Genomic DNA, 15,289 nt, shown 5'->3' with positions numbered 1-15,289 from the left:
TTGGTTATGAGTTTGAAAGGTGCTATCTGAGGATCTTTGCCAGTTTTCTGCAGTGCATCTTGTAGATAGTACATAACTGCTCTTACTGAGCGTCAGTGGTAAAAGGAGTGGATGTTTGTGAATGTGGTGCCAATCAAGTGGGCTGCTTTGTCCTGGAAGGTGGCAAGCTTTTGAGTGTTGTTGGTAGGTGGGGAGTGCCCCATCACACTCCTGACTTGCACTTTGTAGATGTGGACAGACTTTCTGGAGTCATTTCTAGCTTTTGACCTGCTCTTGTACCCACTGTATTTATTTGGTGAGTGCAATTGAGCTTCTGGTCATTGGTAACCACCAAAATGGTGATAGTGGGGGATTCAGTGATGGTACACAATTGAATGTAAATGTAATAATCCCAAACAAAACCCACAAAAGTCCACAGAGGATAGTACAATTGCAACATTTAAAAGGCATTTGGATGAGTATATGGATAGGAAGGGTTTGGAGGGATATGGGCTGGGTGCTGGCAGGTGGAACTAGATTGGGTTGGGATATCTGGTCGGCATGGACAGGTTGGACCAAAGGGTCTGTTTCTGTGCTGTACATCTCTATGACTCTATGACTCTATAATTATTAGGAGCTATAATGGATAGGTGACTGTAATTTATTTGATGACCATTTTGTTAATAAAGTTTAGAATTGTTCATGCTGGAGATAAAATGCTTTCCAACTTTTGGCATTAGGTGCACTAATGCAACCAACAAAGTGAGCCAAATAATATTCCCATTGTATTGTTCCATTAATGTGTTTTTGAAATGTGTCCATATTACACAGGGAAGAGGTGTTGGATGTCTTAAAACACATAAAGGTGGATAAATCCCCAGAACCTGAGGGAAGCTAGGGAAGTGATTGCTGGGCCCTTTGCTGAAATACATGTATCATCGATAGCCACAGGTCAGGTGCTGGAAGACTGGAGGTTGGCAAACATGAGGCCACTATTAAAGGAAGGTGATAAGAAAAAGACAATGAACCATAGACCGGTGAGGCTGACACTTTGATGGGCAAGTTGTCAGAGTAAATCCTGAGGGACAGCATTTACATGTATTTGGAAAAGCACAGACTGATTAGGGATAGTCATCTTGGCTTTATGCGTGGGAAATTGTGTTACACAAATTTAATTGAGTTTTCTGAAGAAGTAATAAAGAGGATTGATGAGGTCAGAGAGGTGGATGTGATCTATATGGACTTCAGTACGGCATTCAACAAGGTTCTTCATGATAGACTGGTTAGCAAGGTTAGATCACTTGGAATACCGGGAGAACTAGCCATTTGAATACAGAATTGGCTCAAAGGTAGAAGACAGAGGGTGGTGGTGGAGGTTTGCTTTTCAGACTGGAGGCCTGGGACCATCAGTGTGCCACGGGATCAGTGCTGGGTCCACTACTTTTTGTCATTTATACAAATGATTTGGATGTGAACATAGGAGGTAAAGTTAGTAAGCTTGCAGATGACACCAAAATTGGAGGTGTAGTGGACAATGAAGAAGGTTGGAGCTGAAAATGTGTTGCTGGAACAGCGCAGCAGGTCAGGCAGCATCCAGGGAACAGGAGAATCGACGTTTCGGGCATAAGCCCTTCTTCAGGAATGAAGAAGGGTTTATGCCCGAAATATCGATTCTCCTGTTCCCTGGATGCTGCCTGACCTGCTGCGCTGTTCCAGCAACACATTTTCAGCTCTGATCTCCAGCATCTGCAGACCTCACTTTCTCCCCAATGAAGAAGGTTACCTCAGAGTACAAGGGGATCTTGATCAGATGGGCCAATGGGCTAAGGAATGACAGATGGAGTTTAATTTAGATAAAGGTGATGTACTGTATTTTGGAAAGGCAAATCAGGGCAGGACCTATACACTTTATGGTAATTTCCTGGGGAGTGTTGCTGCACAAAGACATCTTGGAGTTCAGGTTCATTCTTCCTTGCAAGTGGCGTCACAGGTAGATAGGATAATGAAGAAGGCATTTGGCATGCTTGCCTTCATTGGCTAGTGCATTGAGTATAAGAGTTGGGAGGCCATGTTGGGGCTGTACAGAACATTCAATTCGGCCACTGTTGGAATACTGCAGGTTGTGAAACCTGAAAAAGTTTAGAAAAGCCTTACAAGGATATTACTAGAGTTGGAGGATTTGAACTACAGAGAGAGGCTGAATGGACTGGGGATATTTTCCCTGCAGCATCGGAGAGTGAGGTTAGGGTGAACAGACTAGGTTTTTTACCCATGGTGGGGAGGAGTCCACAACTAGACGGCATACATTTATGGTGAGAGGGGAATGATTTAAAAGGGACCTACAGGGCAACATTTTCACACAGAGGGTGATGCGTGTGAGGAATGAGCTACTCGAGGAAGTGGTGGATGCTGGTACAATTATAACATTTAAAAGACACCTGAATGGGTTTATGAATAAGAAGGGTTCAGAAGGATATGGGCCAAATGCTGGCAAGTGGGACTAGATTTATTTAGGATATCTGGTCGACATTGAATTGAAAGGTCTGTTTCTATGCTATACATCTCTATGGTTCTATGACTCTAAAAAAACACCCTACCATACTGAGTGTCCAGTTTCCTCTGCCAAAGTAGAGACTATTTGTTCAGCTGCTTTTTTGTCTTCCTCCCATTCTGCTTTCCAAACACTTACTTCAAAGACCAATCATAAAATTAACAAAGATCCCCATCACTCTTTTGTTCTGATTATTTCCTTCTATGCCCTTGCGGATTTCATAATCATGATTCATTTCCCACTGCCTTGATTCCCATTCCCAATAAAACTGGTGACAGGTCAGCTTTTCTTCCTGCCTCAAGGGTTACACCCAAAGCATTGACTTCTCCACCTCCTGATGCTGCCTGGCTTGCTGTAGTCTTCCAGCCTCCTGCTTGTCTGCCTTTGTCCCAACTTCACCTGTTAGTTGATATTCCAAACAATTCCCTCACCTTGGGCATCTTTTTCTTCACGCTTAAAACTACCGTCATCATCTCCCTTCACAAAGTCATAAATACCCTTGACCATGCTTTGCCTGCAAACTCCTACCTCAGGTTCCAATGTCTCATGAACTTGATTGAGTTTTTTTGAAAAAGTAACAAAGAGGGCAGAACAGTGGATATGATCTATATGGACTTCAGTAAGGCATTCAACAAGGTTCCCCATGGGAGACTGGTTAACAAGGTTAGATCTCATGGAATATAGAGAGAACTAGCCATTTGGATACAGAACTGGCTCGAAGGTAGAAGACAGAGGGAGGTGGTGGAGGGTTGTTTTTCAGACTGGAGGCCCGCGACCAGTGGAGTGCCACAAGGATTGGTGCTGTGTCCTCTACTTTTCATCATTTTTATAAATGATTTGGATATGAATGTAGGGGGTGTAGTTAGTAAGTTTGCAGATGACACCAAAATTCGAGGTGTAGTGGACAGCAAAGAAGGTTACCTCAAATTACAACAGGATCTTGATCAGATGAGCCAATGTGCTGATGAGTGGCAGATGGAGTTTAATTTAGGTAAATGTGAGGTGCTGCACTTTGGGAAAGCAAATCTTAGCAGGATTTATACACTTAATGGTAAGGTCCTAGGGAGTCTAGCTGAACAAAGAAACCTTGGAGTGCAGGTTCACTGCTCCTTGAAAGTGGAGTGACAGGTAGATAGGATAGTGAAGAAGGTGTTTGATATGCTTTCCTTTATTGGCCAGAGCATTGAGTATAGGAGTTGGGAGGTCATGTTGTGGCTGTACAGGACATTGGTTAGGCCTCTTTTGGAGTATTGTGTGCAATTCTGGTCTCCTTCCTATCAGAAGGATGCTGTGAAATGTGAAAGGGTTCAGAAAAGATTTACAAGGATGTTGCTAGGGAGAGGCTGAATAGGCTAGGGCTGAGGGGTGACCTCATAGAGGTTTATAAAATCATGAGGGACATGGATAGGATAAATAGACAAAGTCTTTTCCGTGGAGTGGGGGAGTCCAGAACTCGAGGGCATAGGTTTAGGGTAAGAGGGGGGAGATATAAAAGGGACGTAAATGACAACTTTCATGCAGAGGGTGGTGCATGTATGGAATGAGCTGCTAGAGGAAGTGGTGGAGGCTGGTACAATTACAACATTTAAAAGGCGTCTGGATGGGTATATGAATAGGAAGGGTTGAGAGGGATATGGGCCAAATGCTGGCAAATGGGACTAGATTAGGTTAGGATATCTGGTCGGCATGGACGAGTTGGACCAAAGGGTCTGTTTCTGTGCTGTACATCTCTATGACTCTATCCTTACCTGGTTAAAGCTAGGAATGTGGTGTTCTTCTTCAGTTTCCCACCTCAAGGCATGTTCTTGGTGACCAGTCTCTGAATCATAGCCAGTGTTGTGACATTTTGCGATGGGTAGGACATAAGAGGCAGCTGCCTTATCTGGAATGGGAATTGAACCCTCTGCTCTAGGAGTTTATCCAATCCACACTTGAGCCATCTAACCAACTGAGCAAGTAATCCCTTCGCGATTTAATATGATATGAGAACCCAAAACTGGTCCTATTTTCATGCAAATCTATGTTTGAATTCTGTCAATTAAGTATACATCCATCCTATTACACAGAAATGTGCCCTAACAAAATTTAGGATTGACATCCACCATGACCATGATGCATTATTCATCTTCCATTCACCTTACCCACACTACATCCTTTGACATCTCCTTTAAAGTCTTGCTTATGCTGGATTGTTCCAGACAGTGGCACTCATTCAGGCAAACAGCAGTGTAATCTTTAACAATTACCTCTGCTCCCATGAGCATATCAAGCCATCAGCAGACTCACAAGGCAACTTTTTCTTCCAGATTTCTGTGCTGCTCCTGATAATATTGGCTGCAGACATGGGGCCAGCTTCTCAGTTATGCTGATACCACCTATTGTCATCTCTCTTTTCCCCTCCACTGCCTTTATGAACTGCATTGACAGGAAAAGATCTATTTCTCAAGATGACCTTATGATGCCTGCTTGACTGAACTCCAAACTTTAGTAATGGATTGGATCAAGAGAGGTTGTTTTCACAGGTGCAAGTGGAGTGTCTGGTTTGATTAATTGACATCTTTACAAGGTTAGAACAAGCTATTTTATCAAGTCTATACATTAATTTGGACAAGATTAAGAATTATGATATGAGAAAAAGCTTCTGGTATTGATGTTATAATGAATTTGATCCTCTTACAGAGTTGTTAAAGAAGCAGGTTTGCAAAACAGATTTTGAAATGGGTATTTTCTTAAGCGCATTTCAAAACTTGGCTCGTTGGATTTTATAGTTCACACTGAGTGAGTGAGCATGGAAGGTGCAAGAAGACATAAAAGATGCATGGGATGGGGTGCCATGAAGATGGAGTGGAGGGGTTCTGGTGAGGATGTAAGAGGAGTGGAGGTATGGGGAGTGGGGGGAGCAGATGTGGTATGAAGCCTGGGAGCTAAAACCTTTGATACATCCGGGACAAAATCTCAGAGAACTGAGGCAGATCTTTGAACCAGCCCACTTCAGTGTTTGTCCATCTTCAAGGCTGCATCTGGACTGTCTCTGGGATTGCTGGGGCTGACTTGTTCTTGCCCTTGCCCTCACCCTCACCTGAGTAATGCCGTCAATTACACGCCAATTTGACAGTCCGGTGCAGTGAATATATAACTGCAAGTAACTGGATTGAAACTGCTTCCATTTGGACTTGCCCAGATTTCATGGGGCAAAAGGCCTGTTTTTATACACTTAATACAACATGAGACACCACATTACAACTGGTAATGGAGCTACAGATCTCATTAACTTGGGACTGAATTTCATTCCAGAGGCTATATGCCTGTTTAGTGCTGTCCCTAAAAAATAATCCAGCATTCAGTTACTATCCAGTACAACTGCAATTATTTCTGCACATCCATGAAAATCAATTAGTCCTGTAAATATGAATATATGAGTGTTATTGATGAGGCAGATCTGGAACATTAATGCAAACTTTACTGTGAAAGCAAACTATGGCCAACTCCCATGCAAAGGGTAAGAAACTGGACACCAATGCGGTCTGGACCTGCAAATTGCCAAATTTTGGGTTCTGAATCACTGCAGAGTATTCAACTTAAAAGTCTTCTCCTTCTATTGTAAGCAGTTTTCAGTTCTATTTTAATATTAATTTTAAATTTACAGTGTATTAGTGGCCGGCAATAATTGGCCAAAACTAAAATGTCAATTCATTCTTGAGAGTTGAAACTCCTCTGACATCTATTTCTGGTGCTCTTATGAATGTATTACTACAAAATTCCTCCATATCACAGACATCTTGATAATTAGACAGTGAATTGTTTTGTGCTACAGTCACAGTTATCAGATAAACAAAGGATGTTCATTCTGGCAACACCACTTCCATATGTATTCTGGTCAATTAACAGGTAGCTTTTGTGACTGCGGAAGATACCGGAAAATTGTAGGACAGATGGATATCAACATTGCTCGTTTGAACAATACAATGCGCTTCGTGAAGAATGGTAGGTCATTTTAGTTTTAAGTTGAATTGAAGCAGTTGCTTATGAAATAGGTATGCTGTCTTATGTTTTTGAACAATACTAATTGAGGAGATTTTCAATTAGACCAAAATTTATGCTTGAATACAGTAAGACATTACAACTTATGTCCCTAGAAATTTATTGTTCTAATATCCTTTAGGGAACGAAAATCTGCCTCCTAACCTGGCTTTGCTCACATCTGACTCCAAATCCATAGCTGTGTGGCTGAGTCTTACGTGCCTTATGGACTGGTCTAGCAAGCCACTTAGTTATACTTAACTGCTATAAGGTCTGGTAAAGGGAATGAAACCATACAGACTACCTGGCACCAACCAAAGCATCAGAAACAACAATGGCACATGCAGCCCTGTCCACCTGAAACATCCTCCTCACTCATATCATAGAATGCCTATAATGAGATAGAGGCCATTCAGCCTGAGTCTGTACTGACCCTCCAAACAGCATCCCACCCAGACCCACCCTATCCCCATAACCCTGCATTTGCCATGGCTAATCCACCCAGCCTGCATATCCCTGGACACTGCAGGCAACTTACCATGGCCAGTCCACCTACCAGCATATGTTTGGACTGTTGGAGGAAATGGGAGCATCCAGAGGAAACCCATGTAGACACGAGGAGAACGTGCAAACTCCACACAGTCACGCAAGACTGGGATCGAACCTGGGTCCCTGTGAAGCAGCCGTGCTAACCACTGAGCCAGCCACCCTGCTGACTGGGGGCTTGTGCCAAAACTACGAAAGCTGTCACATAGACTAGTTCAGCAACAGCTTGACATAGTCATGCTCGTGGAATCAGACCTGTAGACAATGTCCCAGACAACACCATCTCATCCCCTCATATATTCTGTCCCAATCAGCTGGACAGACATGGCAGAGATGGTGACAAAATGATATTTTGTCAGGAGGAAGTTGCTCTGGGCATCCTCAAAATTGACTCTGGACGCCAGGAAATCTCATGGCATCATGTCAAAATTAGCAACAAACCCTCATGCAGATTGCCACCTCAAAGCTCATGAATCAATTGTCCTCCATGTTGAACACTACTTGGAGGACACACTGAGGATAACAAGGGCATGGAATGTATCCTGAGTGGAGGACTGCAATATCTATCACCAAGTGTGGTTTGGTAGCACCACTACATCCTGAAGGAGATAGCTGCTGGACTGCACCTGCAGCAGGTGCTGAGGGAATCAACAAAAGTGAAAAGGATACTTAATATCATCCTCAATCTACTTGTCGTAAATGCATCTGTCCATTACAGTATCAGTAGGAGTGACCACGACACAGTCATTGTGGAGATGAAGTCCCATTTTCACCTTGAAGATGTTCACCAGTGTTTTGTGTGGCATTGTTATCAAAGCAAAATGGGATAGTTTTCAAACAGATCTAGCAAATCAAGACTGGGCATCTATGAGGTGCTGTGGGCCAACAACAGAATCTTATTCAACCACAATTTGTGAACTCATGGCCAGCAGATTCCCTGTTCCATGATTACCATCAAGAGATTTCTCTGCAATTCTCATGGTCTCTAGTTTTGATAGGGCTCCTTGACACTTAGTCAAAGTCACCATGGACATCCAATCCCTGTACACATCGATCCACCACAACAAAGGTTTCCAAGCCCTGTGTTTCTTCCTCTCATGTTGTTCCAACCAGTACTCTTCCACCAACACCCTCATCTGCCTGGTTGAACTGGTCCTCACCCTCAACAACTTCTCCTTCCAATCCTCCCACTTACTCCAAACCAAAGGGGTAGCCATGGGCACCCGCATGGGACCCAGCCATGCCTGCCTGTTTGTCGGGTACATGGAACAGTCCATCTTCCGCATCACCCCCACCTGTTCCTCCACTATATCAATGACTGTAACAGCGCTGCCTCATGCTCCCACGACCAACACCTTCCACCCCGATCTCAAATTCACTTGAACCATCTTGAACATCTCCCTCCCCTTCCTGGACCTCTCCATCACATCTCTGGTGACTGATTAATCACAGACATCTACTACAAGCCCACCAACTCCCACAGCTACCTCCTGTAAAAATGCCATCCCTTATTCCCAATTCCTCCATCTCAGCAGTATCCAGGATGACCAATTGCACCTCACTAAGTCCCAAGTGGCCTCCTTCTTCCATAGTCCCCACTTCCCTTCCCACATGGTCAACGATGCCCTCCTCTACTTCACGCACCACCGCCCTTGAACCACACCCCCGTCCCAGTGCAAGAAGGACAGAACCCCCCGGTCCTCATCATCCTCTGCCACTTCTGCCACCTCCAAAGATATATTTCCCTCCTCACTCCTATCAGCATTCCGGAAAGACCATTCCCTCCATGACTCCCTCATCAGGTCCACACCCCTCATTGGCCCACATCCCACTCCTGGCACCTTTCCCTGCCACCGAAGGAAGTGCAAACCCTTCACCCACACCACTCCCCTCACCTATGTCCAAGACCCCAAGGGATCGTTCCACATCCATTAGAAATTTACCTACCTCAATGTCATCTACTGCATCTGTTGCACCCGGTCTGGTCTCCTCTACATCAGGGAGGCAGGATGCCTCCTTGCGGATCATTTCAGAGAACATCTCTGGGTCACCTGCGCCCACCAACCCCACCGCCCCGTGGCTGAACACTTCAACTCCCCCTCCAACTCCATCAAGGACATACAGGTCCTGGGCCTCCTCCACTGCCAAACCGTTAACACCCGATACCTGGAGGAGGAATGCCTCATATTCCGCCTTGGGATGCTGCAACCACATGGGATAAATGTGGATTTCAACAGCTTCCTCATTTCCCCTCCCACCACATTATCCCAGTCCCAAGCCTCCAACTCGGCAGTGTCCTCCGAACCAGTCCATCACTCCCCCACCTCTGACCTATCACCTTCTCCCTCACCTTCATCCATCTATTGCTTTCTCAGCTACCTTCTCCTCAACCCCAGCCCCCTCCCATTCATCTCTCAGCCCCGACCCACAAGCCTCATTCCTGATGAAGGGCAGATGCCCAAAACATCGATTCTCCTGCTACTCGGATGCTGCCTGACTTGCTGTGCTTTTCCAGCAACACACTCTCAACTTATTCAAAAACAGCCTTAATATTAAGGGCAGTCACTCTCACCTCTCCTATGGAGTTTAGCTTTTTTATGCATGTTTGAACCAAGGCTATAACGAAGTCAGGAGTTGATCGAACCCAAACTGAGTCTGAATGAGCTCATTGCTAATAAAATGCCAACATGGTTCCATCCTTTTGCTGTTGATCGAGGGTAGGTTGTTGTGGTGGTAATCAGCTGGTTAGATTTGTCCTGCTTTGTGTACAACACATACCTGGGCAATTTTCCAAATGGTCAAGTAAATGCCAGAGTTGTCACTGTACTGGAACACCTGGCCAGGGAAAGGCTGCTTCTGGAGCACATATCTTCAGTACCATCACTGGAATGTTATGCATCTTTGAGAGAAGGAATTAATGATGCGCTAAGTTCCAAAATGGCAATGATGGCATATTTCTGAAAACTACACTGACTGGGGTCATCATCCATCTATCCTACTGACTTCTGGCAGATGCTGTTTGCACATGCTCCTGAATGCTCCATACAGACACACAGGATAGCTCAAAGCAAGAGTGTGAATGTGCCAACACCAGCTTCCTGGAGCCAAAATTGCCCTGGTGTGCCAAAACAACAGGTGTTACCTGGCAAACAAAGAGTCATCCACCACAAGGAAGTGTAAGTTAAAATACTTAATTCAATGTGAAATCCTGTGCAGAAAGAGAGAGGCAAAGAAAGATGGGATTGAGAATGATAAGGAAGGAAGTTACTTTTGGCAATAGGAATGCTGCCCACCAGGTGAACAATGAATGGGATCCCTATGTGCTTTTTCACAATTTGCCTCTCTCCAGGTTAGTTTCAATTGAATTGATTGAATGGGATTTTCCACCTCTCTTCCAGAGAATGTGAAAAAGTCAGGACGCAATAAAATGATTAAATTACATCATCTTGTTGGCCTCAGAGGATTTAACCAAAAGTGTTTGTCAAACATGCTTTATCAGTTCATTTTGGCTGTGACCTCTTAACGTATTTTCATTTGTACAATGCAAATCTGTGCAGGGAACAAGTTAAAACAAACAGTGTTTGTTTCATTGAAGAAAATTAGGTTTCACAATTTCCAGACTTGTGCAATTTTTCCAAACCGATCTGACATCAAGCTCGCTCAAGTAGGCTTCACTAACTTACACCAAAGGATATAGAAAGAAAAAGTAAACATCTTAGTTTATTCTAATCTCCAATCTTAATTAAAATTTGAAAGAATAAGGCTCCATTCTTATACATAAATTTGCAGTGCCAGTGAGATTGTATGGCAACAATTAGGGTTTACCACATCATTAGACTTTCCAATTTAGTGAATATTAGTGTTCTTGGGTAACCACTGTGGACAAATTCCTGTGAAGTAAAGCAACTTTACCTTCTGTTCAATGCCAAGTCTCTCAATCAGATACCACTAAAGCATACCTTTTGTATGAAGCAGGCAACTTGGACTGCAGCATCTTGATTTCCACATTTAACTGCATGTGTGATCGCTGAAAGTTGCTCACCAAATTACTTCTCAATAACTGAGTGCTGATAGCCTCGGTGCCATTGTTGCAGCAAATTCTGATACATTGTATTCTGCCGCCACAGGAACCTAATTTTCTTCCATGAAACAAACATTGTTTGTTTTAACTTGTTCCCTGCACAGATTTGCATTGTACAAATGAAAATATGTTAAGAGGTCACAGTCAAAATGAACTGATAAAGCATGTTTGACAAACACTTTTGGTTAAATCCTCTGAGGCCAACAAGATGATGTAATTTAATCATTTTATTGCGTCCTGACTTTTTCACATTCTCTGGAAGAGAGGTGGAAAATCCCATTCAATCAATTCAATAGAAACTAACCTGGAGAGAGGCAAATTAGCCAGTTATTAAGAAATACTAGCAATATACATGGTCATATCCCTCATCCAAAATATTTATCATTGTAAATTAATGAAATATTGTCATGTCAGAAGGTTGTAGTTGAAAACCTAAGGGGGACAATATCTCGTTTTTCAAATAAGGGTAAGAAGAAAGAATAAACAGGGATTTATTTAGCATTTTGCAGCACAGTACATTTTAAATATTTACTGCCACTAAATATTTTTGAAGTATGGGCCTTGTTGCATTACGAAGAAATGCAGCAACTAATTTGTGCAAATGGTACCACAAACAGCAATGAAATGAACCAGGCTGAAAGTTGCTCCAGAATCTCGTTCCACCAACTTTTCAAACAGTGTTTTCCAGATCATCATAATTTGCTGCTTAAATAATTTATTCTTCCCGTTGGTTCTTCTGTGAATTTGCCAACTACAGCATCTTAGCAAAAAAAGCAGTCATAACTGCTGGCCACTTGTTGAAAAACAAAATTAATTCTCTGTTTTATTCTCCACAGTTATTGCAGGTATTAAAGAGACAGCAGAGAAATTCTACCTAATTGTGAAAGAAGGGAAGAATTATAATGCTGCACTTCTGCACTGCCAAGACCGAGGAGGAACACTGGCAATGCCAAAGGATGAAGAGACAAACACACTGATTGCTGCCTATGTGAATAAGACAGGTTTATCTCGTGTGTTCATTGGGGTGAATGACCTAGAAAAGGAAAGACAATTCATGTACACCGACGCTACCCCTCTCCAGGATTATAGCCATTGGAGACCAGGAGAACCCAACAACGCATTTGGTGGTGAGGATTGTGTAGAAATTGTGAGCGATGGAGGTTGGAATGATGTGGAATGCCATATCACCATGTATTTCATCTGTGAATTTTTAAAGAAGTTTTCATGATCTAAAAGGAGTTTGTAGGTTTTACCAAAGGTAACACTCACTAGTGGCTTATAATAAAAACATTTTGTTTTTATCTTTGGTTTGTAATGTAGTGAATGATAATTAATTACACTTAATTAGATCAGCCAATTCCAAAGTAAATCATAAAATTATGTACAGAACTTTTGGATTTCAAAGGAGGAAGTTAGGGTAAAATATTAATCGAAGATTTACTTTTCCAATTTGGAATTTCACTATATTGAACTCTGATGTTATATTTATATATTGTTTAGTATATTTTGCAATTTAATGCAGATGATCTAAAATGTTCCCTGCAGTGATCCATTTAATTTAGCCCCATACATTATTTCCTACTATACAGCCCAAATCTTTTTGTACAATTGTCTCTTTTATAGTTTAACAACAGACCCCATTATGAAATCTGGCTCTACCCAATTCTTAACATCTTTACAAATCTCTTTTCAAAAAGGTGAGTACACTAGGGAATATGCATTTCCCATCTCTTACAGTATTTAATATAGACGACACAAAGATACCAAATTCTCAACAATGTGGTCATTTTTTGTAACTTTTGAGCATTTGTAACTAAGGCAATTCTCTCACTCTGCTGTTAATTTTTTAAACTCCATTCCATCAGGTCAGAAAGCTAGAGCGTTAAGGGTATTAAAATGGGGAAAATTAGCTGATCAGTCAAAGGTTGCTCTTGTATTGTTTCCTCTTTGTTGACATCCAAGTACTCTTCAGGAAGCAAAACATCCAAAGATGCAAAATCCTTGGTGCTGCAATATTTTAGACATTCCTTCTTTCATCTTCCCTGATATTCAAAAAGTAGACCAAGTTAAAAATCACACAACACCAGGTTATAGTCCAACAGGTTTATTTGGAAGCACTAGCTTTCAGAGAGCTGCTCCTTCATCAAGGAGCAGTGGTCCAAAAGCTAGTGCTTCCAAACAAACCTGTTGGACTATGACCTGGTGTTGTGTGATTTTTAACTTTGTCCACACCAGTCCAACACCGGCTCATCCACATCATGTTCAAAAGGTAAACAGCTATCTATATACTTAATTCCAAACAGAAATAACCCAATGGAGAGTGCTACTATTATTCTTAAGCCCATTTCTGAGATAATGGCAACCTGTACAGGAAGGTTCAGTGGTCATCTGCATAGACAGAACCCCAGCTCATAGGTGAGCTCATATGATTTGAATCTATCCTCGGACCTCTGAGAGAAAACAAAACTCTGCTCTGAGAATAAATCCAAAAGTTGTTTTTACAAGGCTAACAGCATTGATTTCATCTCAGTCCACTGCCAAGAAATAGTCAATAGCTGCCCCATGGGAATGAGATATTTCTATCATTTGGTCAAATTCCAACTTTTGGATCATGGAATGTGATCAGTTTCACTTTTGTTTTTGACCTTCTCCCCGGCTCATCTTTCAATTCAGTCAAAGCCAAGAGGAAAATCTCAGAAAGCCTAGAAAATCTCCACTGGAGCCAAGGCCAGGAGTTGGCCCCCATAAGCTATTAATTAACTCCACCTTTGCCTCCACTGACATCACACAGCCTGTGACAACCCAGAACCAGGTGCCATCTGCAATCACTGTCAAACTGGTGGTGCTGGTAATGGTCATCGTCTGCTGGTTCCATCTCCAGTTGCTTCAGGCTATCATTGAGGTGTCTGCCTGCCAATTTAATTTCAAGTACACATGCACAATCCTTTATCTGAAATGCTCGGGACCAGCTGGTTTTCGGATATCAGAATTTTTCGAATTTCAGAATAAGTGACAGTAAAAAATCTTACCGGAGAAGCAGACTCACTGAGCAAAACAGGGCCTTGAAACAGAATCGAGGCCTGCCGGTGCTGGGCCACGCCCCCCCACGTCACACCTGAGTGACATGCATCGAGTGGGTGTCAACTTGGGTTAACTGTTAACATGCCAAACAACCTCATTAATGAGAAAAAAAACTCACAAAAAAACCTTTGGACTTTGGAGCTTTTTGGATTTTGGATTTTTGGATAAAGGATTGTCTACCTGTATAGCATCAAGAGGCTGCACCTAATGCACACTGATGGCAGTACCTGCTCCTGGGCACATGCGAATATAACTGGTCATTGTGTACACCACTAGCTTTCAGGATGAGCCTGTTTCCCTGGAGGTGGGTATCAGTCACACAGTGAGGAAACATGTGTCAATCACTGCAACACAACTTGCTGTGGTTTATCACAGCCCTTTTCTTTATGCTGTAAGATTGTGCCACTTCCCCAGAGCAGCCAACAGCAGCAGTGAGAATAAAGTTCAGAGTGTGAGAAGATACCAAGAGTTGGAACTTTCTTTCATTTTTGGAAAATGCTGTTATCAAGTGGAAGAGACTGACAAATTTTATTTTGGCTTTTTACTCCTAAATATTCGAACATTACCTTAGTTCCAGTCTAAAAGTACATGGGATAAGTGTAAATCATTGTTATTTTACTTTGCCTTGTATAGTGAAACTTCAGTTTGCCTGCTTGTTTATCTCTTTTTGGTAAATGTAAATAAAAAAAGATCTGTTTGAAAAATTGGCTTTTTTGATTTTCAAGTAGAATGTAGAAGGTATAATTAGTAAGCTTTCAGATGACATGAACATTGGTGGTGTTGTTGATAGTGAGCAGGATGGTCTCAGGCTACAATCCGATACTGATCAGTTGGTAAAGTAGGGAGAGCAATGGCAGATGGAATTTAATCCCAATGAGTGAGGTGATGCATTTTGGGAGGTCTACTAGGGGAAGGATTTACACAATGAATGGTCGGGCCTGAAGGAGTGCTGAGGGATCTTGATCCACAAGTCCATAGGTACCTGAAGATATCTGTACAGATACACAGGGTGGTGAGGAAGGCATTCAGGG

At 42.5% G+C, this 15,289-nt stretch overlaps 1 protein-coding gene across 1 annotated transcript in view; it reads left to right on the top strand.

The window, feature by feature from the left end:
* The window catches only part of colec10 (collectin sub-family member 10 (C-type lectin)), a 41,115-nt gene extending 27,858 nt beyond the window's left edge, over nt 1-13,257 (top strand). Inside the window, exons 6-7 of the mRNA XM_043688983.1 lie at nt 6,419-6,514; nt 12,014-13,257. Coding sequence (XP_043544918.1) covers nt 6,419-6,514; nt 12,014-12,405 — 488 coding nt within the window. The 3' untranslated portion in view covers nt 12,406-13,257. The remainder of the gene's footprint in view (nt 1-6,418; nt 6,515-12,013) is intronic.
* Nucleotides 13,258-15,289: the final 2,032 nt, after the last annotated feature.

This window comes from Chiloscyllium plagiosum, chromosome 4 (assembly GCF_004010195.1).
Source record: "Chiloscyllium plagiosum isolate BGI_BamShark_2017 chromosome 4, ASM401019v2, whole genome shotgun sequence".
Taxonomy (NCBI): Eukaryota; Metazoa; Chordata; class Chondrichthyes; order Orectolobiformes; family Hemiscylliidae; genus Chiloscyllium; species Chiloscyllium plagiosum.
The sequence above is the reverse complement of the archived record's forward strand: the minus strand, read 5'-3'. Positions and strand labels throughout refer to the sequence as shown.